This window comes from Lycium ferocissimum, chromosome 10, assembly GCF_029784015.1.
Source record: "Lycium ferocissimum isolate CSIRO_LF1 chromosome 10, AGI_CSIRO_Lferr_CH_V1, whole genome shotgun sequence".
Taxonomy (NCBI): domain Eukaryota; kingdom Viridiplantae; phylum Streptophyta; class Magnoliopsida; order Solanales; family Solanaceae; genus Lycium; species Lycium ferocissimum.
In genome coordinates, this window is record NC_081351.1 from 35,621,896 (window position 1) to 35,645,793 (window position 23,898).

The 23,898-nt window shown below is 33.5% G+C and overlaps 2 protein-coding genes across 2 annotated transcripts; both read left to right on the forward strand.

Annotated features, from left to right (window-relative positions):
- The first annotated feature begins 509 nt into the window (after positions 1 to 509).
- LOC132034841 (secreted RxLR effector protein 161-like) lies at positions 510 to 1,112 on the forward strand. Its single transcript, XM_059425188.1, has one exon. It carries the CDS (start codon positions 510 to 512, stop codon positions 1,110 to 1,112), a length of 603 nt encoding a protein of 200 aa, XP_059281171.1.
- A 9,043-nt stretch (positions 1,113 to 10,155) lies between these two features.
- LOC132033628 (AT-hook motif nuclear-localized protein 17-like) lies at positions 10,156 to 11,683 on the forward strand. The gene is made up of 2 exons (XM_059423650.1): positions 10,156 to 10,914; positions 10,998 to 11,683. Exons 1-2 carry the CDS (start codon positions 10,353 to 10,355, stop codon positions 11,483 to 11,485), a joined length of 1,050 nt encoding a protein of 349 aa, XP_059279633.1. The 5' UTR covers positions 10,156 to 10,352; the 3' UTR covers positions 11,486 to 11,683.
- Positions 11,684 to 23,898: the final 12,215 nt, after the last annotated feature.

Here is a 23,898-nt window from a genome sequence, read left to right on the forward strand (position 1 = left end):
TCATCGCTTTAGGCGTACATGAAAACCTTGAAATACATCTGATGGATGTGGTTACAGCTTACTTTTATGGCTCACTTGATAATGAAATCTATATGAAAATTCCTGAAGGATTTAAAATGCCTGAAGCAATTAGTTCAAAGTCGCGGGAGATGTATTCAATCAGATTACAAAGGTCGTTGTATGGTCTAAAACAATCAGGGCATATGTGGTACAGTCGCCTCAGTGAGTACTTGGTAAATGAAGGTTATATAAATGATGCCATTTGTCTATGTGTTTTTATTAAGAAAACAAAATCAGAGTTCATTATACTTGCTGTTTATGTTGATGACATAAACCTAATTGGAACTTCAGAAGAGCTCTAAAAGGCAATTGAATATTTAAAGAAAGAATTTGAGATGAAAGATCTCGGAAAAACAAAACCTTGTCTTGGTTTGCAGGTTGAACATTTAGCAAACAGGATTTTTATCTATCAATCTGCTTATACCGAAAAAGTTTTAAAATAATTTTACATGGACAATGCACATCCTTTAAATACTCCAATGGTCGTTCGCTCACTTGAAGTGAGTAAAGATCCATTCCAACCTCAGGAAGAAAATGAAGAGCTTCTTGGTCCTGAAGTACGATATCTTAGTGCAATTGGTGCACTTATGTATCTTACTAACGTTACAAGACCTGACATAGCATTCTCTGTTAATTTTCTAGCAAGATATAGCTCTTCTAGTACACGAAGACATTGGAATAGAGTTAAGCATATATTGCGATATCTGAAGGGAACTATCGATATGGGTCTGTTTTATACTAACAAAGGTAGTGTAGATCTTGTTGGTTATCAGATGCGTTTATTTATCGATCCACATAAAGCTCAATCTCAAACAAGCTATATGTTTACATGCGGAGGTACTGCTATATCATGGCGATCTACAAAGCAGTCAATTGTTGCTACTTCTTCAAATCATGCTAAGATAATCGCTATTCATGAAGCAAGTAGAGAATGTGTGTGGTTGAGATCAGTGATACATTTCATCAGAGAAAGATGTGGCTTGAAGTGTGATACAAAAATACCCACAGTATTATATGAAGATAATGTTGCATGCATAGCTCAATTAAAATGAGGTTTCATAAAAGGAGATCGAACGAAGCACATTTCACCAAAGTTATTCTTCACACATGATCTCCAGAAGAATGGTGCTATTGATGTGCAACAAATCCGTTCAAGTGACAATCTGCGATTTGTTCACCAAATCTTTGCCAACTTCAACTCTTGAAGATGATATTCAAGATTGGAATGCGAAGACTCCGACATTTAAATTTTGGTCTTCGTCAGGGGGAGTGAAATACGTGTTGTACTCTTTTTTCCTTAACCAAGTCTTGTCCCATTGGGTTTCTTGGTAAGGTTTTTAATGAGGCAGCTCTCAAAGCGTATTACTAGATATGTGTACTCTTTTTCCTTCATTAGGACTTTTTTTCCCATAGGGTTTTTCCTAATAAGGTTTTAACGAGGCACAAATTAATGGACATCCAAGGGGAAGTGTTGCAAGTTGGACGCCCATCACACGAACTTGGGCACCTTGTAAGTTGGATGCCCATCACATGAACTTGGGCACTGTTAAGACAAAAATCCATATATAAATTAAGTTGTTATTTAATTTAAATATTAATATTTCTATATTTTATTTGCAGGAAATATCATAATTTAATAAATAAATCTAGAGAGCAAAATGAAAAAGAAGATCCAAAAAAGGAAAAGCAAAAGAAAGAGAAAAGGAAGGGCTGCAAAGATGAAAGCAATTGTGCAAATTTTCCTTAATGTGGGACCCATCAAAATTGAAACTAAGAAAGCTAAAGGAAAAGGAAGACAAACCTTATTCTCAATAAAAGAAAGGGAGCATCAATGTGTACTTACAAATTGGAAAAAAAGTTCGTGAACACACCAATTTCTTAAATCAACACCCTATTGTTGATTGGCTAAATTGGAAGAAATATATTGCAAAAAGCTTGTGTGCACACGGGAAGATTTTGTGAAGAAAAACTCTATAAATATCAACATTTAAAGTTTGCTTAGAGGGACAAAAAAACAGAGAGGAAGCAAAATAATACTTTGTTTCCATTCTAGAACCTTTTCCTTATAGCTTCTTTGGTTATTTAATTTTTAAATTATTCTAGTTCCTACTTTTAATTAAATAGCGAAATTATTCTTCTTGAATATTTCTTCTATTTTCTTATTAATGGATAAGAATATTTCCATTAGTTGTATTAACTCCAATATGAAGTAACTTTCTTTTGTGTTGGGAGAATGACGGATCTAGATATTTCTATATAATAGTAGATAATATCATTCCTCAATTTCACATGTTTGAGCGGAAGCTTTCTATTTAACTTTTATATGCTTTACAGTTAGATGTTATTTTATTTGTTAACGTTTATCTAATTTATACTACCAATTAATTTGTTACTAATTCTCAGAATCGAGAGGCGGAAGAAGTAACATAGTTAATTGTCGTATTGATAGATGTTAACATTTATTTAGTGACATCTATCTCTTTTATGTCGTAATTAATTTTACACTTATTTGTAATCGAGAGGGACGGATAGTGTATTGATTAGTTATAGCAAGTAAGGTAACTGAAAGGGACTTACTATAAAGAGCATGTTTCAGTTCAAGCATATATTTCTGGTGCTTTAATATTACTATTTTGATAATTAATTTGTATAACCGAGAGGAGTGCGATTAATTCTTCAACTTAAGTAATAATATATAAATGTAATCGTGAGAGGCATTTATACATTTATGAGAAATAGAAATTGAAGATTAAAGAATTTACTTTATAATAGAAATATCAAGTGAAGTCAGGATCCCAACACCTTTTATTATATTTGTGAAAAATTAAAATATTTCTCCATTGCTTTATTTACACATTGTTAGTTAATTAACTCACCAATCAACTCTCTTCTGATATTCTCAAATAGTAATTAAAATAAGAAACGTCTGTAGAATAGACAAACCAATCTCTATGGGGTTCGACATCTTTCTATACTATAATTTGACAGAGTACGAGTTAAAATTTCATATAAGCTAGACACTCGTCAGACACCAAGAATACTTGCCCACCAAGTTGTTAACTATAAGTTAGATATACAATCAATTCCTCTCTATATACTTCTCTCTGGTGTATTTTACTTAGGCTTTTATTTTATATATATATATATATATATATATATATATATATATATAGGCCAAAGTGTGACATGTTTCCCTAAACTTTTTCATATTATATTCACAAGCAACCACTATTTTCTTCTCCTTCAAATCTGAAAATCACCACCACTACAATCTCCTCCTTTTCTTCAAATCTGGAAACTTCACTACCATCACAATTTCTCAATGTTTACTTTTCGAATCTGAATTTTTTCATTGTTGCTGATTTATGAATTTTTTTTTAAATTTTTTTTTATTTATGTGTTAGTTTAGATTTATGTGATAGTTTAGTTTAGATTCACGTTTTCAGTTCGTCGGTGGTGATGGCTGCGGGTGAAGGGGTTCCGATGGATAACAGCCATTAGATATCAAGGTTTAGAGAATATTCTTTTTTATTTCTTTCTTGCTTAAAATTAACTTTTTCTTTTTCTTTTACACATAATACAATTTTTAATTATTATTTAGGTCCCATATACTACGTGTTCACATTTAATTCGTCACCTTGTCACGTCATTGGCAAATATATTACACACACTTTTCATTTTATGCCACATCAATAAAAAGTGTGTAATAGGTATATTTTTTAATAGGTTAGATGTTAATCGGACAATAGAGAAGTTTACCATTTAGATGGTATAAGAAATATGTGAAAAAATTTAGGGGTCGCTTATCACTTTTGCCTATATAGTATTCTAAAATATTTATCCTTAATGCATCATTGAGGGATCTTCCAATTGAATCACAAGGGATTAAGGCATTTCAGGGATATGGGCCTTGGGCCCACAGAGTCCATCCTTCTAGACTAAAAGGTGGCCCAACAGGGATGGTTTACCCTGCACTTGCATTGAAAAGGATTACCATTATGACAAAACTCCAAAATTTATTCCATCACATGCTCACAACTCCACCACAAGTACCTAACACCTTACTTCCCCATTGGTTCAAGTTTTCTCAATTTTCATTACACTCTCTCTCCTCTCTCATTTTTATTTTTCTAATTTAATTATCCTGTATTCAAGCCAACTGACTCGACTAATTTGAATTTCCGTCGGATAGGATCGAAGCTATTCTTATCAAAGGGGAATTAATTTATATTGTTTCGCTGAACACTTGCATTGGTAGATTGGTTAATGTTTTAAAATGTATATATTGTATGTTAAATTTCCTTAACTGATTTTTTCATATATTGAATCTTTTGGTGAGGAATCTGACTCTATCGATCACTGTTGAGGGATTAAACGGTTCCTATTAAAAAAAAAATCATTCTTATAATTCAAACCCGAAACCTTTAAATAACAATAACGAGATCTCAACCATCACACCATATTAGTGCTTTCTCGTCCCCTCACTATGTATTTAAAACTCTATTGACTCTCTTGATATCTAAAGTAAACTATACTAGTGCACCAACTCCTGCCTACCCAACCGCTATTGACTTTCTGTTCGTCAACAAATCAATCTACACGTAACGCATAAGATAAAATCATTACATCCTTTGACAATCACCTTCTTTTTTTTCGCAATAACATTTGATAGAAACATGAGCTAATTAAGGATTGTTTTCTTAAGTTGTCTTCTTATTCCATTTAATGACCTAACATGCATCCTCATGAGGTAATTTTACTTTTTTCAATGATTAGGTACCATAATCTCGTTTAATAAAAGGTTTTAAATACTAATAAATACATATATTAAGAAACATGAGATTATAGAAGTTACTTGTTCAGATTTTGACATTTAAAGCTGACAATTAGCTTTCAAAACGTGTAATTATTATTACAAGCTTAACCTGTTATGCTTCGCATATTCTTGCTAGCAGGGGCGGATCTACTAAGGCCCGTGGGGATGCCACGTCACCCGCAAGCTTCGGTGAAAACGCTGTGTATATATGTATATACACATAAGAAATCGTATAAATAGCTGGATTGCCACCCAGAGTAACAAATGGCCTCATGGTGCCAGTGGCAAAGCGCCTTAGTTTCCCCCTGATGACCAGGGTTCGAACCTCACTACAACATTTTATTGAATTTTTGGCTTGCTGCAGTAAATAGACAGCACAGCAGCACATTTACACATTAAATTCTGCAAATTGACTCCACAAATTTATGAACCCATTTATATTAGTTGCCTCTTTCCTTTTTTTCTTTTTCTTTTTTTATTTCCTTAATTCCTCTTGACTTGCTTTTAATAATTACTATTTATTAATTCTTGACTTTTTTCCCTCTCTTATTAGTTATTTGTTTAAATATAAGAAGTTAAATTATCATAAGTTTTATAGTCCAAAGTTCTAATCCGTGTGCCAAGTTGTTGTAATTATTACATATTTTCATTCTATCGTTTTGTCTAATATAAATGGAAAAAACTAATAACCCCACCCGAAACCCAACATAATCGACCAAAATTTTACTCTATTTGGAATCGGAAAAAAAAAAAATTGGCACCCGAAGCCTCCAAATATTGGATCCGCCTCTGCTTGCTAGACGGATATAATTGAACTCTTTAATTAGCTTTTCATTCTTAATCACCTTTTTGTCATGTCAAATAAGCAAGTATGATAACTAGCAAGTCTAGATGTTAAATCACGATTACGATGTGTTAAACAAACATTCATGCATAGAAACGATAAGTATCGATACTATAGACAGGAAAAGGTAAAGGGAAGAAACAGAATGTCTCACCCCCTAAGTTACGTAAAAATTGGGTAATTTAGGCTAATGTCCCTTTTCAGGGGCATTGTTTAGATTTTGTTCCTATTTTAAAAATTAGTGTAAATACAATACTTGAGATTAACAAAACATTAAATTGTCATCTAACTAGGGGTGGGCGTTTGGGCTATCGGATTGGATATGATAATTTCGTTTGGATTTTCAATTTTTTGATAGAAGAAATTACAATCCAAATCCAATACAAATAAACTCGGATCGGATTGGATTCTTTAAGCTTGGTTTCGGGTTAACCGACTTGGATATTTTGGATTTTCGGTTTTAAATTTTGTGTCTTTAAGACAGGCTTATTAAGAACGAAATTCATGTGGGTCAGTTACCAAGTTAGAAGTCTTAGCATAATGTGAAACCAAATATGTGAATTAAGCAAAGAGTTATTAACATTAAACCAAAAGATATCAAGTTACACAGTTCAATCTATATTATTCTCTTTGTTTCATTGGAAGTTATCTTATTCTTAAAGTTATGAAGTAAAATCCAGCTTTGCAAGGTATATTATATTTAGTAGGTGTTTGGCTATGAAAACCAAATATTTTTCACTTTATTTGGAATTTCGAAGTTGGAGTTGAAGTTGGAATTGAAGATGGAGTTATGTTTGGTTATAGTATTTACAAATAATATTTGGTTGTTTGAATGTATTGAAGGTGAAAAAAGTAAAAACTAGGTTTTAGGCATTTTTCAAAATTTGGAATTTTCACGGCCAAACATTGATTTCCAAATAAAGTGAAATAATTTTCTAGAAAAAAGTGAAAAAAAATCTTATGGCCAAATGGGTCCTTAATTTGGTAGAAAATTCTATATTGCACTTAATTAGTATTGGGCGCATATAACATGAATAGGGCTAAATATAAGGTATAAAAATTTCGGATTTTCATATATCAAAGAACCCAAAAGTACTAAAGCCGCTATCCAATCCAAAATTCAAAAAATTTAAAAATGAAATTCGTAGTCCAATCCATAATCCAAAAATCTAAACCAAATATTCACAAAATTCGAATTTCGGGTTGGCCCAAACCATGCCCACCCTTTACATCTAACTGTCCAGATTTTTTGAAACGTCATGTACTATTTTCTTACTACTAGACTTTTAGTTTGTTCAAATGAAAACTTTAGACCGTGGTCTAAAAGATCTATAAATTTTTAAAAAGCTACCATTTAGTAAATAGCTCTCAAAAAGGGATAACTGGCGAAAATCTATGTAAAAATACCTCTTGCATAACTCCGTTTGTTCACATTAACAATGTACAAATTTACTTATATTATCAGTATATTTTAATATGTCCCAGAATATTTCTTCTCTTTTCTTAAGGTAACAACTAATATTTAATAGAAAACAAATAAAATTACTAATAGTAATTTTTTATGAAATGATTATGTAAATTCGTTTAAAAAAGCTTTTAAATGATTATATACGTTTTCCTGAAATATATTTCACCTCTTCCGGAGCGGATCCAGCAAGTAACATGCAGCTTCATAGAAACTGAATAGATTATACCTAAATTCAATATATGTATATATTAAAATATGCACTAACTACCTATAAGAATTTTGATTGCGAGCCAAGTTATTAATGTAATTGAACTTGTATTTCCTTGACTACATTTTTTTTGTTTCTTATAATGTGATAAAGGAGCAAGAGGGGAAGGGCCATAACTCATAAGGGGATTATTCATACATTAAAACTAGCATAGTTAAATCAATATTTGATAGCGTTTATTTGGTTTGTATCAAATTCAGTACACCAAGTATAATGGAATACAAAAGTTAGGCCTTGCCCGAATAGGCCTAATTTTTTCACGAAATTCTGTCTTGCAATTTTTTATTTTTTTTTGAGTGAGCCGTGGTTCGAACCCAGAACTTCGCAAAAATTAAAGATCACCCCCGAATAAGGGCAATCAGGCAAATTGCCATCATTTTACAATCTCACGTAACTAAAACACGTATAGGTCATGAGTCTATTTATGTATAAGTATATGCAAAGTAAAAACTAGAATAACTAATGCTACATGAATAACTAAACCTTGAGCATAACTAGAGGCCGTTTGGTTGTTGGGATAAAGATAATAATTAATCCCAGAATAAAAATGTGGAATTATTTTAACATATGCTTGGTTATAGATATTAACTAGTCATAAAATTATTTTATCCTACTATTTGTACTAAAATGAGGAAATTAGCTATCTCGTATATAAGGTGAGATAGTTAATCCCCTGCAATATCCTCATATTAAAAAAAAAAGAATCATGAAATATCCTTATCTATTCTATCCACCAACCAAACGATAATAGCGATTGTGTAACTCTAATGAGCCACCAAAAGATACCCAAGGGTCACAACTCAGGCTGCTCAAAGCTCATCCAAATCTTTGACATTTTTGGAATAAAACTAAAAGAAGACAGAACATTGTCAAAGTAAGTGAGCTAGAAATATTGAAAACTGTAAGAGTGATGGTACTCCTATTAATGTCGTGCCAAGACAATCCCAAGTGAGACATCATAAGATGACACTTAATTAGTAACTGATCTGGCTTCACACACGGACAAAGCTTGAGTTAATAAAAAATTTAACATATAAATAATGAGTTAAATACTACTTCAATTCTACATTATTATTAAAGATTAAGTCTTTTGAAATAACTTCTTTCCATGCGATTTTAAATTTATTTATTTATTTATTTTTAACACTTTTATTTACTGGAGTATAATTTTTTTTTTTAAATTACTATAATTTCATACCTACTAATTGTTGCATCGGTAGGTCAACGTAGGGGTGTCAATGGTTTTCAAAAAACCGACTTAACCGACCGAACCGATTTTTAGGTTTCTTTTAATAAAACCGACGGTCTTTATATAAATTTATAATCGTACCGAATAATTAGGTTGGTTTTTAATTTTATAAAAATAAACCGAAAAAATACCGAACCGAATAAGTATATATATGTAAAATATATTTTATATATTAAATTTACATACAATAAAATATTAAAATTTTTGCCTTGGGTTTGGGATGATGAAAATGACTACAAGCCGGCAACATAATTAACACCTAAAGTTGCAACTCTGAAACCTATTATATTACTCCTATTGAACTTAAATTAGTTCTAGCATCTCGAGTAGTAACTAGTAAGCTACATGGTATTCCAACGATTTTGGATAGAAAACTACAAAATATTAGATATTTTTCCTCTCGTATGATTTTAAATTCTCTTAGTCGATACTCAATCTTAATAGTCTTAGTTCTTGAGTCTCATCTTCATTGATTTGCCCCCCTCGTGCGATCTAAAATATATTTCTTTTTGCTTAACATTATTTAATTTACACTACCATAAAATAATGGGATCAATCTCTATTCTTGTCGTCTTTCAAGTTTTCTTGATTCATCACCTTTTAATCAGTAAAAATATCTAGAGAGTTTTTGTCAAAATCCTATAGAAGTATGTATGATATTGCGTCTTAACTTTTACTAGTGAGTATAACATGATGTTCTTTTTTTAAAAAAAAAAAATCGAAACTAAACCGAACCATACCGATACCGAAGAGAAACCGACATGATGGGACGATTTCGAAAAGCCTAATTTTGGTTCTACAAAATGAAATAACCGAAAAACTGATACGGTATAAAGTTTATAAAATAACTGCCCGAACCGTACCATTGACATCCTAGGTAAACACATGATATATCCAAACGATTTCAAAGGGGTTTTTCGCATTCTATCCTCAAAGAGTATTACATGTCTAACAACAACAACATACCTAACGTATTTTTATAAATAGAGTTTGAGGAGAGTAGAATGTACGCAAATGTTGCTTATATCTTTACGAGATAGAGAGATTGTTTCAATAAACCTCGACTTAAAAAAATGAATCAAAATATAACTTTAATTTCTATAATGGAGTATTTGTTTTCAACTTTATCTTTAACAAGTACTATAATATTCGAGTATCAATCTCATTCATGTCTAAACACCTTCTTAAATTCCAAACTATCACTATTGAACCCCTCTCACTATTTTGGTGTCGAGTTTCATTTCTTAGTTAAAAAAACTAATTTTGAAAAGTATGGCGGTGAGTAGAAGTTCAAGCTAACCAAATCTCTCTTGTCTCTCTCTAGTCTCATGTGGAGCCTACTTTGCCTGCAACCAGCGGCGCCATTAGTCTTTACTTAGTTTCCAAGTTCATCCACCTACCCCACGCCCCCCACCCCTACAACTTCACGTCTATATTCATTTATTACCCTATCAAGGAAAATTCCAAAACCCCATTTCTCTTTCATTTATCTCTATCCTTTTTCCTTATCTGTTCATCAAAACTGTGCACTGCCTAGTCTTTCTTTAATATTGTTATTGGATTGCCCATACCTGCAATCCAATCATCTACACTACACACTATCTTATTCATTACATATAAAAATATATTAAGAGTTTTTTATTTCAAATGAAAGGAGAATATGTACTAGAAGAAAAAAAAGATCATTCAAGTAGTAATAGTAACAAAAACAGTATGTTCGGTGGTAAACTTCATCACCATCATCATCAACATCAATCTCCTCAGAACTTTCAGCAAAATCCTTCACACCATCATCATCATCATCAACAACAACATAATCCTTCTCCCAATTTTCACCACCCAGCTTTTCAACTTACTCGCGAATGCCAAACTTCAGAAGAAGCAGACAGTACTACTCATCACATGAGTCCTACAGACCGACCCGACCCGTTAAACCCACAACCCGTTTCCACCGTTGGGCCGCCACAGCAGCACCAGCCTCCTTCCTCTGTCGCCAACGACGGTGCTACCATCGAGGTTGTTCGCCGTCCACGTGGCCGTCCACCTGGTTCGAAGAACAAACCTAAACCGCCTGTCATCATTACACGTGATGCTGAACCTTCCATGAGCCCTTATATACTTGAAATTCCAATTGGTGTTGATATTATCAACTCTATTACCAAATTCTGCCGAAGACGGAATATGGGTCTTTGTGTTCTCAACGGTTCAGGTACTGCTCAATATTTAAGGCTTTCTATTAAAAATTGACTTTAGGCTACTAATTTTATTGAGTCACCCTTACTTACTTTTCAGGTACCGTAGCAAACGTTACTCTGCGGCAACCATCAACGACGCCTGTTTCGACTGTTACCTTTCATGGCAGATTTGATATACTTTCCATATCAGCAACAATAGTTCAACCAAATGCTAGTGTTCCATCAAACAATGGGATAGCAAATGGGTTCACAATTTCATTGGCAGGTCCACAGGGTCAAGTGGTGGGTGGTGGTGTAGTTGGGCCACTTGTAACAGCAGGGACTGTGTACTTAATTGCTGCAACTTTTAATGGACCATCTTTTCATAGATTGCCTGTTGAAGAAGAATTACCTAGGGATTCCGGTGAGGGCGGTGAGCATCAGTCGCCGCCGCATACGGCGGTTTCCGGCGGAGGAGATAGTGGACAACCCCCGTCAACGGCGGCGCCGGAAATATCGATGTATAGTTGTCATTTGCCATCGGATGTGATTTGGGCACCTACTGCTAGACAACCACAGCCACCACCACCACCACCACCTTACTGATTATTCTTGAAGATAGGTTCTTGTTTTGTTTTCATGTTATTGGGATATGTGTGACCTTTTGTCATTTTTCCTTCACTGACGTTGGGTTTTGATTTTGGGATTTTCTTGTTTTTGGGCTTTTGGTTTAGTTTATTTAGTTGACATTAGTTCATGTACTTTTATGGTAATTAAAAATTTAATATCTTAGTTCTTTTTGTTGTTGTTTTGTTTAGTTGGGAGATGGGAGATGGGAGAATGTTTTGGTAGTAGTTGTAGTGATTTTGTCGATATTAGCCGTTAAAATTTGCACTGATATTTCAGTAGTATCTCTTAATCTCTCAAACATTGTTTAGCATTTGGTTAATAAAATAATCGTGGTCATCCTATTGGAGTTAATTATGGTTGAGTGATGTGATATCTGGAAGGATTTAAGGAGGAAATAGGTTTTAAGAAGGATGTGAGATTTTTTGTCCTTAAAAAAATAATTTTTTAAATCTCTTATGTGTGTTTTTTTTTAAAATCTCTTATGTGTGAAAAAATGAATCTCTAATAAAAAAGTCATAAAATTAAAGAAAAGTGTAATGAACTAAAAATCTGTTTTTTTTTTTTAATAATAATAGTACCAGTTTCAAAAAAAAAAAACTAAAAATCTATTTCTCCCTATTTTATTTAGGCCTACCATTTCTAGCATGCGACTCTTCGTAACTACTTGAAATAATAATTTACATAGCCGGTTTTAGATTGAACAATAATATAAGAACAAAATAAAATACACTCTGCTTATAACTTAAATTCAAAAAATATACTCTGCTTATAACTTAAATTCTGGTTAGTGAACTCTGTAACCGTGCTCAACGGGATACTTGCTATCTCAGATTAGTGCGAGCACAATTCTGTCTGTCAAAGCTTTTCTTTGAATAATAAATTGTAAGTATTTTCAGATACTTTTACATTCGTTAGAGCTTGAACCTGAAATTCCACAACACTTTATTGACCGCTAAACTGAAAATAGTGTTTCTATTGTATAGCAATGACAGAAACTGTTAGTTTTCGATCAAGAAACATGGTTTGTTCATCTTAGTTGGCATTTTGTTACATATTTTTCTAGAAGTGTTCTCCATTTAAAATCAAACCCCAAATTCAAAGAATGAAGTGGGAGCAAGTTGGCATGGAGTTGCTTTGAAGTTTGGGAAGGAGGGTCATATCTGTCTGCAGAACTGGTGCTGACACTTGATGACGAAGAGATAAGAGATTTTTTTTCTTTCATTTCTGGCATTTGCTTTACAGTTTCTGGCAAAAATGCAACAAGTGGAATTAAAGATGATGCTAGACTTTTTCCCTTCTCTCTGGATCTACATGGATTCTTCTGATTTTATTGCTAAGCCCTTTAGCTTCTTTAGTTTTTGTGTTTGTGGTAGGTATAAATGTGAAAAAGACTCTACTCTACTTTGGAATATAACATGTGGCTAGGGTAATCCCACAGTAAGGTCTTTGTTAGCACAGAGAGTACTATAACATTCACTGGCATTAGAAATGTGGGGTTGGGAATGGAATGGTTTTTGTGGGTTTTTGATTTGTTTTTCTGAATGTAAACACTTTATTCAATATGATGAAATAAAGTCTTTTTGTTTAACTATGCATTATCCAATATGTTGATTCAATTAATTTAAATTTACACCGCATAAAATCATTAAAGGGAAGGTTTTCTCTTTCAGAATCATAATCTTTATTCAGGACTCAGACTCCGACAAGTTTAATTAAGGTGAGAAATCTTATTAATTTCATTCAATCATAATCAAATGTCATACTCCATTAGCTATGCTAATTTTAATATACAAATAGTTTCATTCTTAACCAGCGGCCAAACGGCCCCTTTGGAAAAACTTTAAGGAGAAATGATTATTTGACTTTTACAATTTTTTTTATTTATTTTATAACCTTTTTACAAGAAATTTTATTTTTTGCACATAAAATATCTAAAAAAAATACATAAAAAATTTAAAAAAATTATTTTCTTCTATTTAAAATTACAAGAACAAGAGATCTTATTTCCTTCCACCGTTCTTTCAAATTCTCACTTCAAGACTTTCATGTTTCTCTCTTTCTCACGACTCTCTGATCACAAAACAGTACTTTGGTTTGTCTTTTTCTTTTGGGGTTCTTATCCCTTTTTCATTGAAATGACAAAAAGGGCAAGGGGAAAAAAGACTGAAGACGGTTGATGATGATGGCTTTTCCTTCAAGTTTTTGCCTCTTTCTATTTTTGGTCCAATTGCCTTTTGGTGTTTTCTTCCACACCTCTTGCAGTCTTTGCAATATTCTTGATAATTTAGGCATCGTAATTTGTAAGGTTGAGACATGGACACTTTACGCTCCATTTATTCTTCTCTTTATTTAAATTCAAAAGACACTTATTGCATGTACATGGTATCATGGTTTGATACTTTGATTGGTCATATTTGGATTTTTTTTAAACTCATTTCGTATTACACGTATTATTGATAAATTTTGTACTTTGAAAATCGAAAGTATTATTTAGTGTGTTAAAAAAGCTTCTTTTTAATATTTTAATATATTTTAAATTTTAATTTTATATTTTATTTAGAGCATGGTTTTATAGTTGAAAGAAGTTTTTCTTCACTAATTATCTCTGAAGATAGCAGCCAATATTTATACAAGAGGTTCCCTGGGGAGCCAAGTCTCCTAACATTACTAGAATACACGTAGAGAAAGGCTACAAGAGGTATACATGTACAATACTTCTAGTTGTGACTCTATCCTAGTTAGAGTTAATGTTTATCCTTTACATGCCCCCTCAAGTTGAGCAGGATGTGGGAACACTGTCAACTTGCTTCTTAACATCTGGTAGCGCGCTTTGGGCAGAGCTTTAGTGAGAACATCAGCTATCTGATCATGAGAGCTGAGATACTTAACTACAAGAGCCTTTTCTCGGACCTTCTCACGGACAAAATGAAAATCGATTTCCATGTGCTTCGTGCGTGAGTGGAAAATCGGATTTGCAGTCACATAGGTGGCACTAAGGTTGTCGCACCAAAGAATAGGCGTGATCGAAGAAAAGCAGCCAATCTCTTTAAGTACCATTTCCAGCCACGTGAGCTCAGAGGTAGCACAAGCAAGTGCTCGATACTCCGATTCAGTACTCGAGCGAGACACGACCTTCTGCTTTCTAGAGGCCCAAGAGATCAAATGAGAACCAAGATAGATGGCAAAACCAGTAGCAGACTTGCGATCATCAAGAGAACCACCCCAATCAGCGTCACTATAACCATGTAAAAGTAGAGATGATTGTCGGGTAAAGAACAAACCATATGTGGGAGAGGCTTTGATATATCGAAGTATTCGTTTTACTGCCATCCAGTGAGAATCCAGCGGTGAATGCATGAACTGTGATACTTTGTTCACTGAGTAAGCTATATCAGGCCTTGTAAATGTTAAATACTGCAGAGCACTGACGATGCTACGAAACAAGGTCTGGTCATGAAAGGGTTGACCATCTGAGGATGATAATTTGCTTGAGGATGAAGCAGGAGTAGCGACCGAGCTACATGACTCCATTTGGGCGCGTTTAAGTAAGTCAGAGACATATTTTTGCTGACATAGATGCAAGCCACGAGGTGTCCAGGTTGCTTCAATGCCCAAAAAATAAGAAAGTTTTCCTAGATCTTTGACTGCAAATCGAGATTGCAACTTAGCAACAAGAGAGCTAATGTAATCAGAACTATTTCCCATCACCAATATATCATCAACATAAATCAAGCAAAATATCTTAACACTGCCAGAATGCAAATAAAATAATGAATTATCTGCCTTAGAGCCTCTGAAACCAAATGAGATTAAAGCATCGGTGAGGCATTTATTCCACATACGAGGAGCCTGTTTAAGGCCATAAAGCGGCCGTTTGAGTAAGCACACATGATCTAGTCGTGAAGGATCAACAAATCCCGGAGGTTGGGACATATAGATAACTTCGTCCAGATGTCCGTGAAGAAAGGCATTTGAAATGTCCAATTGAGTAATATGCCAACGACAAGAAACAGCTAGTGACAAAAGCAGTCGAATAGTGGCAGGTTTAACTATCGGGCTGAATGTATCAATATAGTCAATGCCTGGTCGTTGATGATAACCCTTGGCGACAAGTCTCGCCTTATACCGTTCTACTGATCCATCCGGCTTCATCTTAGTTTTGAAGACCCACTTGCATCCAATCACATTATGGGACGAGCAGGGTGGAACTAGCTGCCAAGTTCCATTTTGTATGAGGGCATTGTATTCATCATGCATAGCTTGGCGCCAATTCCTGTCTTTTGCAGCTTGCGAATAGCAAGTCGGTTCTGGTGAAGCCAATGTCACTGCTGAAAGTGAGAAAGGCTGTTTCGGTTTTAAAGAGCATGTTTGTGCTCGAGTCACCATTTTGTGAGGCTTCATAATTGTATCATGCGGAGTAGAATTAGTTGGTGGCTGAGTAGGCATGGAGTCACAACGTGCGAGGTCATCACGCAGACCATCTGTAGTAGGCTGACCACATATGGGAAGAGACTCTTGCAGAGAGCTAGCAGGGTCCGGTGGATTAGATGCATTGCCAGAAGCTGGCTGGTTGGGGGACGAAGGTGATGGCTGCAAACAATCATTTTGACACCCATCTGTGTGTACATTAGAATGAGGAGATGTTGCAACAGTATGTGGCATTGGCAACTGGACGGTAAGAGGTGTGGTATCAGAAAGCGGCCAAAGTATTGGGCACCACGTCATCTCGCACAGCAAAAGGAAAAGTACTTTCATCAAAAACAACATGACGAGAGACATAAAATTTAGACGTGAGAGGATCAAAACACTTATAACCCTTATGAATCTTGCTGTAACCCAGAAAAAACACAATGTTTAGAGCGAGGAGATAACTTGTCCTTTGTGTAAGGACGAAGCCAGGGAAAACAAAGGCATCCAAAAATACGCAAACGGGAATAATCTGGATCGGTTTTAAATAAAATACTAAAAGGAGAGGAATTATTCAATTGTGGAGTTGGCAATCTATTGATTGTGTATACAACAGTGTCAAAAGCATTTGTCCAGAATTTTAGAGGAACATTAGCATAGTTCAACAAGGCACGACCGGTTTCAACTATATGTCTATGTTTCCTTTCGGCAAAACCTTTTTGTTCAGGAGTATAAGGGCATGAGGAGCGTTGAACAATGCCATTTTCTCTCAAACAACTTGTTAATGCTTGAAATTCACCCCCCCCCCCCGCCTCGCTTGAAAACATTTTATTGGGCGGCCAAAAAACTTTTCCACAATTGTACAAAATTGAATAAATATAGATAAAACTTCAGATTTAAATTGAAGAAAGTAAATCCAAGTATATTTGCTTTAATGATCAAAGAAAATAACATAATAACGATATCCATCATTAGAAACAACTAGGGCAGGACCCCAAACATCTGAACAAATTAAATCTAGAGGCCCTGTGGCCCTAAAGCTAGACTCACTAAAGGGGACTTTGTGACTCTTACTAACAACACATGTAGAGCACAATTTAGGAGATAAATTAGGGGACGACAAAAAGACGCTTGATGGCAAAGCTTTACGAACTGTAGGATAGGATGCATGGGCTAGTCGTGCATGCCAAACACCAAGTGATGCAGCATATGAAGCAGGGGACGATGGTGATTTCAACACTGGAAGGGGGTACAGGCCGTCAATTGTCGGCCCTTTGTGACGAACTGCCCTCGTTGCCAAATCCTTTATCAAAAAATAGTCAGGAAAACATTCAACCGAAACTTGATTAGATTAGCAAAGGAATTGATAGATATTAAATTCTGAGTGGCAGTAAGAACATGTAAAATGTTATGTAGAGAAAACTTTTGATCAGAAACAGAAAGTGAGCCTTGACCTATGTGAGATATAGGGAGCTTGGAACCATTACCTAAAGTTACTTCCTCCGGACCTTGGTATTCAGAATGGATGGCGAGATTGTCAAGATCGGCTGTAAGATGATGTGTGGTGCCACTATCCATTAACCAGTTTTATGTAGGTTGAGGTGAGGTGCTAGCTAAATTTGAGGAGGGTCGGCCAGAGACCCTATTACCACTGTTAATTTTGGGTGATGGGCAAACACGTGCAATATGACCCTTTCCTTCACAATTATGACAAACAATCCCAGACATATCAGAGTATGAAGATTGTACCCCAGATTGAGATGACGGAGTAAAGCTCTGATAGTTGCGGTTCTGAGAAGATTGTGTAAATCCTTGATTAGAAGAATGACCACGACCTCGACCACTTCTACCCCTACCACGACCACGTGTGGTGGGAATAGAGCTTTGAGTATATTGAGCTGAAGGAGAAATCACATTAAGAGCTTCATCCCTTTTTAGTTGCCCTTCTTCGTACAACAACATGCCATATAAATTATCAAAGGTGATATCTTCATGGCGTGCCTCAAGTGCTCTGGTGAATGGACGATAGGCAGGGCCTAGACCTGCAAGAACAAATTCAACAAGATCTTCATTACTGACCGGATGCTGCAAAGCAGCCAACTTATTTGCTATCCCTTTTGCCTTTTGGACATAAGTCTCAATGCTCGCATTGTCACGACTCAGAGTGTGTAGTTGTGCTTTGAGCTCACGAATCTGTGGTTTGGATCCGGATGCATAGGCTGCAACTAGTTTTTTCTATGCTGCACGGGCCATTTTAGCGCCAACTAACTGTGGTAGCACACTCTCGGATACTGAAGCGACAATCCAACTTAAAACAAGTTGGTCTTCACATACCCAAGCTTTGTAAGCGGGGTTCAACTGCTTATCTCCTATAAACTGATCTGGGACAGGTTCACTATCATCAGTATGATGATTGAGACCACAACCACAAACCATTGGAAGAAATTGTGTCTTCCATAGCAAGAAGTTCAACGACGTAAGCTTCACGGGCAATTGATGAGCAAGGTTAGGTGTTGAGGAGTAGGCTGTTGTTTGGGTGGTTGAACCAGCAACTGGTGTGTTTGGCGTGCCTAAGGAAGGAGTGGCGTCTCCCATTGCTGGATTTTCAAGGGCTGAAAAAAAAAATAACCGTAGTTGGAGGGTTGCTTAAACCACTAGGGCTCCGATACCATGAAAGAAGTTTTTCTTCTCTAATTATCTCTGAAGATAGCAGCCAATATTTATACAAGAGGTTCCCTGGGGAGCCAAGTCTCCTAACATTACTAGAATACACGTAGAGAAAGGCTACAAGAGGTATACATGTACAATACTTCTAGTTGTGATACTCTATCCTAGTTAGAGTTAATGTTTATCCTTTACAATAGTCATATATAGACCATAAGTTCTGAAGACGTTACTACTGTTTAGGGCTCTAATCTTTGATCACGAGAGTTGAGATAACTTAATTACTAATTTATATCTTTCAGACACAAAGTTTAATTCTCATTAAGCTCTTCTTTTTTCTTTTCCCACCTCCACAGGCCTTTCATCCAAGAAAAAAAAAATTCTTAAAAAAGATAGCCCGGTACACTAAATTTTTGCTATACGGGGTTCCGGAGAAGAGCTGAACCACGACAAAAAAAATTCTAAAACTTTTTAAAATATTACTGTTTAAAAATGAAAAGGAAATAGAGTTTGTGTTATAATGTTTGCGGATAGGGGAGCATTCACTTCAATTGTACAGCACCATACGTTTAATTAAATGCTAAGCGCTGACTAGCATGGAACATCTATTAAATGAACCACTCAATGTGTATATATATTCATTCACCGGGCCTCTAGGCTAGCTTAAGTCTTTTTATTGTTAAATCATTTGTATCTGACATTCATTAACTCGATTAATTTGAATTTAGTATTTATTTAAGGAAAACATAATCTTTAACAAGATTTTTTTATTCATAAGACTCAAACCTGATGAGACCTATGATTGATAAAGCATAATCCTTAAGTGCTTGATAAAAATTGCTAAGACACTAACATAATATATATTACGGTTACAATTGATCTAGCCCTTATGTGGTTCATCATGGATGATTGCCCTTTTTGAGATTCTATAGGTTTTGATAAATTTTGGAGTTTGTTTAATTCGAAACAACCAAAGAAAAAAAATAGAAATTGAAATGGTGTGAAATTTTTGGGATTCTAGTTCGTACAAAAACTATACAGAATTGCATTACAAGACTGTGAAGTTGACAGAGGGGTAAAACTATACATGACATGGACTACGTACAAGTGTTGAAACGTGAAAAGAAAATGGAGATAAATACCACAAAGTAATAAAGAGACGGCATTTACAATAATATTCCAATTTTTCAGATAGTGTACAAAATTCTTATTGGAACTCAGTGTAATTTAATATGTTATAATAAATTATTTATTATTTATTTTAAATTATTAATTGATACTTATTGTATAGATTTATCACAGATTATATCTTCTGAATAAATTGATTTGTGTAAATATTTCTTGCAATGACAGTGCATGGATTATTAACTCAATTTTGATTATTTAGTATGTTCTTTCTTTCATATTTCTTGGATTTTGAGGCTCCCAATTACCATACTATACACTCAGTTTTGTGCACATTTTAGTGCTATAAACTGATGCTACAACTCTAGAATTGTACCTCCCTCCGTTCACTTTTACTTGTCCACTATTTTCTTTATAGATTTTCATTTTTACTTGTCAATTTTCACATATCAAGATAAGACAAAAAAAAAATTTATTTTACCCTTAGCATTTATTACTCATTTCAAATTATTTTTCTAACTCTAATACAATTATACACCATTTAATAGGGGTATTGTGATAAAATACCTATTTTAATCATTATTTCTTAAACAACGTGAAAAGTCAAAATGTAATAAGTAAAAGTGAACGGAGAGAGTAGAAAAGAAGACTTGAGTGCACTATACATAATGGTTTGCTCTGTAAATAGTTAAAATAATATGGCGTGTATATTCCTTTTGTGGACTAATTATGAGATTGAATACTTTAATCTATATACAAAATCTATATGAATGTATGTTAAATCATAAAATTGCTTTACGGCGCAATATAGATATCATAATTTATAGACTTTATATGCACGCGTTTGCAGATATTATACAATCATGTTGTCCAGGCCATACTGTAGTGCAATACTATAATAATAAAGCACAAGATGTGTTTAACTCATGCATTTGGATGTTCAAGTTTATATATACATATGCATGTGTGTATGTATATATCTTAATGTTGATCTTGTCTGATGAATTTATCGTTTCACTTATTGTTAATTTGTTTTTCCCATTTAGATTTTTATTTTTATTTTAATTACTCTATTTCAATTTTAACACATGCATGAATATATAAACTTGAAAATAGTTTTTAATTGATTCTCTTGCCATGCCTAGTTAAAAATTGTGGGACCGAATTTCAGTCACGAACTTTCATCACCAAGTAAGATGATCAAAATAATTATTAATTGCTTCGTGATCACTTTTATAAATATGAATTTACTTATTTAATTATATTTGGTTAAATAATCTATAATATAATATAAAACTAGACATAAATAAGGTGAGATAACACCTCTTTATGGCCACCATTCGTATTTATCCCTTTTCTCTTTTTTTTTGCTTTTCCCCCCTTATTTTTATGCTTCAAAAACAACACTAGAGAAGAAAGAAGGAAGAAAATAATGTCTTGCTATAATTTATTTTACCTGCCGTTATGACATTTAATAGCAGCAATCATGAATCATGAACTGAGAAATAAATATATGTTGAACATGTATGAGAGTATAGCAAGAGACCCATGTATTATTGCTGAGATTATGAGAGGAGAGCAAGAGCCATGTTTTGTTGGGATAATTATATAAAGAGACCCATGTATTGTTGCAACTTGCAAGATTTACTTTTACCTCTAAACCATTCAATATTATATCCTTCTGCTTATTGGTTGATCCAAATACTATTGACAAACGCCATGGATTTTGCTTTGCAAAAGGTAAGACATATTATGATTTTAATGATTTTGTTTCTGATTCATATATTTTTGACTAACTTTAGTATATTTTCAACTCTACAATAAAGATTTTCATTTTTGAAATTTCATATGTTCTTTTTCTGAACTTGGTGTATATGTTTGTTAAAGCATGGAAAATGGAGAATCTCATCTTAAAGTTCTTGAATACTTAAAAAGTGCATACTAAGTACATTCTAGCAGAAGATTATTGTAGCATTTTGAAGCAGAGTAGTCACGGGCATGACGAGATGACATAATACAAACATAAATCCCAACATTAAAAGATCACACAAATTTGAAAATTATCACATTTAAAAAAAAATATCACAACTTTTACAAACCACAAATAATTACATATTCTTCAAACGATTGTCATGAACTGATCGAACAGTAAATATACTAAGAAAAAATAAAGAATTCTGAATCAATTATTCAACATTGCTCCGCAAAAGAGAAAAGTTGTTAAAAAACAATTGATATAGATCAAGAGATTTGTACCTTTTTTTTTTTTTTTTTTTTTTAAGGAGAGTTTCATAGTTTTTCTCTACCATTATTCTCATTAAGTGGTCTTTTTGAATTTATAGGAGATAATGGTAGAGGTCTTGGGATGGTAAGAGGATCCATTAGTTAAAAAAGAACTGATTACTTGGAAATTTGTAAGAAAATTAGGAGGAAAAAGGGGAATTGAATCAGATATTAAGAAAAATGAAAGTTTTATGTCTTCTACAGTATGGATGGAGAGAAAATGAAGGAAAAAGTGAAGAAAGAAAATAAAAAGAAAAAAACAAACGATTAAACTGACTTATATCTTAATTAATATTAAGGTGGTATTTATCTTATTTTTATTTTTTAATTTCTCTCATGTAAGCTTAAGTTATATTATTGATCTTAACTTCACTCAAGAGATCGATACAATCATGAAAAAATTGTTAAGGTTGTAATTCAAACATTCAAATTTTAAGCTGGAGATGAATAATTCATGCATAAAAGACAATGGATTTATCTGTATGTTTTTAGGTTTTAATATCACATCCATTTTGCCTTATATTGTAGAGATTGTCAATTGTTTGTGTTGGAATAAATGATATGAAGGGTTTTGAGACAAATCAAAAAAATATTTATATTGGTGATTCATTCAATAAATAATTTTTTTTTATGCACATATATAAAAACTTTATCTTCTCTCGGCTTAATATACAATAAAAGTCATTTCTTAAATGTACTAATCTATTTATAATCATATGAAACGTGAATAAATTACCGTTTATTTTATATATTTGTATAAAGTTGATCGCAACTGAAGTGATGTGACACCTTTTGCCTGATCAACTCTTGTGCTTCTCATTTTTCTCCTTTTTTGGCATTTGTCCCCCCCCCCCCACGAACCCAAACCTGCATTTTAATTCAATTATTAAATGACTAATACTTTGGGTTCTTAAAATGTCACCATCTGATTGCATTTATCCTTTCCAAAAATAAACGTCATGTGCATTGAATATTGAAACTGCTCAATTTAAATGCTCTTAACTACACCATCTCCTCCTCTTTTATTAGTTTCTTCTCTAAAAAATCAAAATTGTAATCATTAAAAGTTATTATTTATATGATGAAATAGAGTCTAAAAATGATCTCATCAAATCAAAGGACTAATCATACCTGTGATTGAATCAATTCTGATGCACAGAGAAACAGAGGATAGTAAAAAATTCTTTGACTCTGTCATGAATGATAGGAGGATGAGGATTAAAGGATGATCACACCAAAATGCTACTGGATTTCTCAAGACTACACTAGGTTGCTTCTCTTAATTCTCAATAAGGGAGTACTACTTTCTTCAGTTATACATGAAGGTCGTTTCTTTAATTTGTAATAGCAAAAATTTCTTACTTGTAAATATATATTCATGAATCGTTTGTTATAAATTAGGAAACAAGAGTAATTATTTCTTTTGATAATTCTGTATAATTGATTCTGTCATTTCTTTATCATCTGCAAATATATATAAAGTTGTATCCAGATAATTACATGCATATGCTGATAGAAATATCATGATCATTCTAATCGAAAACAAAACATGTATCTTGAAGATCAACAAGCTAAGCTGTTCCTATCGATGATGCTACAGAATTTGTTGAGAAGGAGGATTGTTCTTCTTAGGGATTTACATGTTGGAAGCGAAAAATGTGTAGGGTGCATTTTTGTTGACAAAGATTTTCAACATTGTAAGTAGAAGAATCAAGCTTCAGATTAGAATGTTGCTAAATTATTGTTGTATGTAGTATTCAATTTCTAAATACTAAAAAAATCTCACGCATATTACTTTGTTAAATATTTTTTTGCTATAGAGAATCTCTTTAGACCATGTCTTGTTTCTATCGTTTCGGTTACTTATTTAATTAGTAAAATTATTTTTTATTATAGAATTTCTAAGAAAA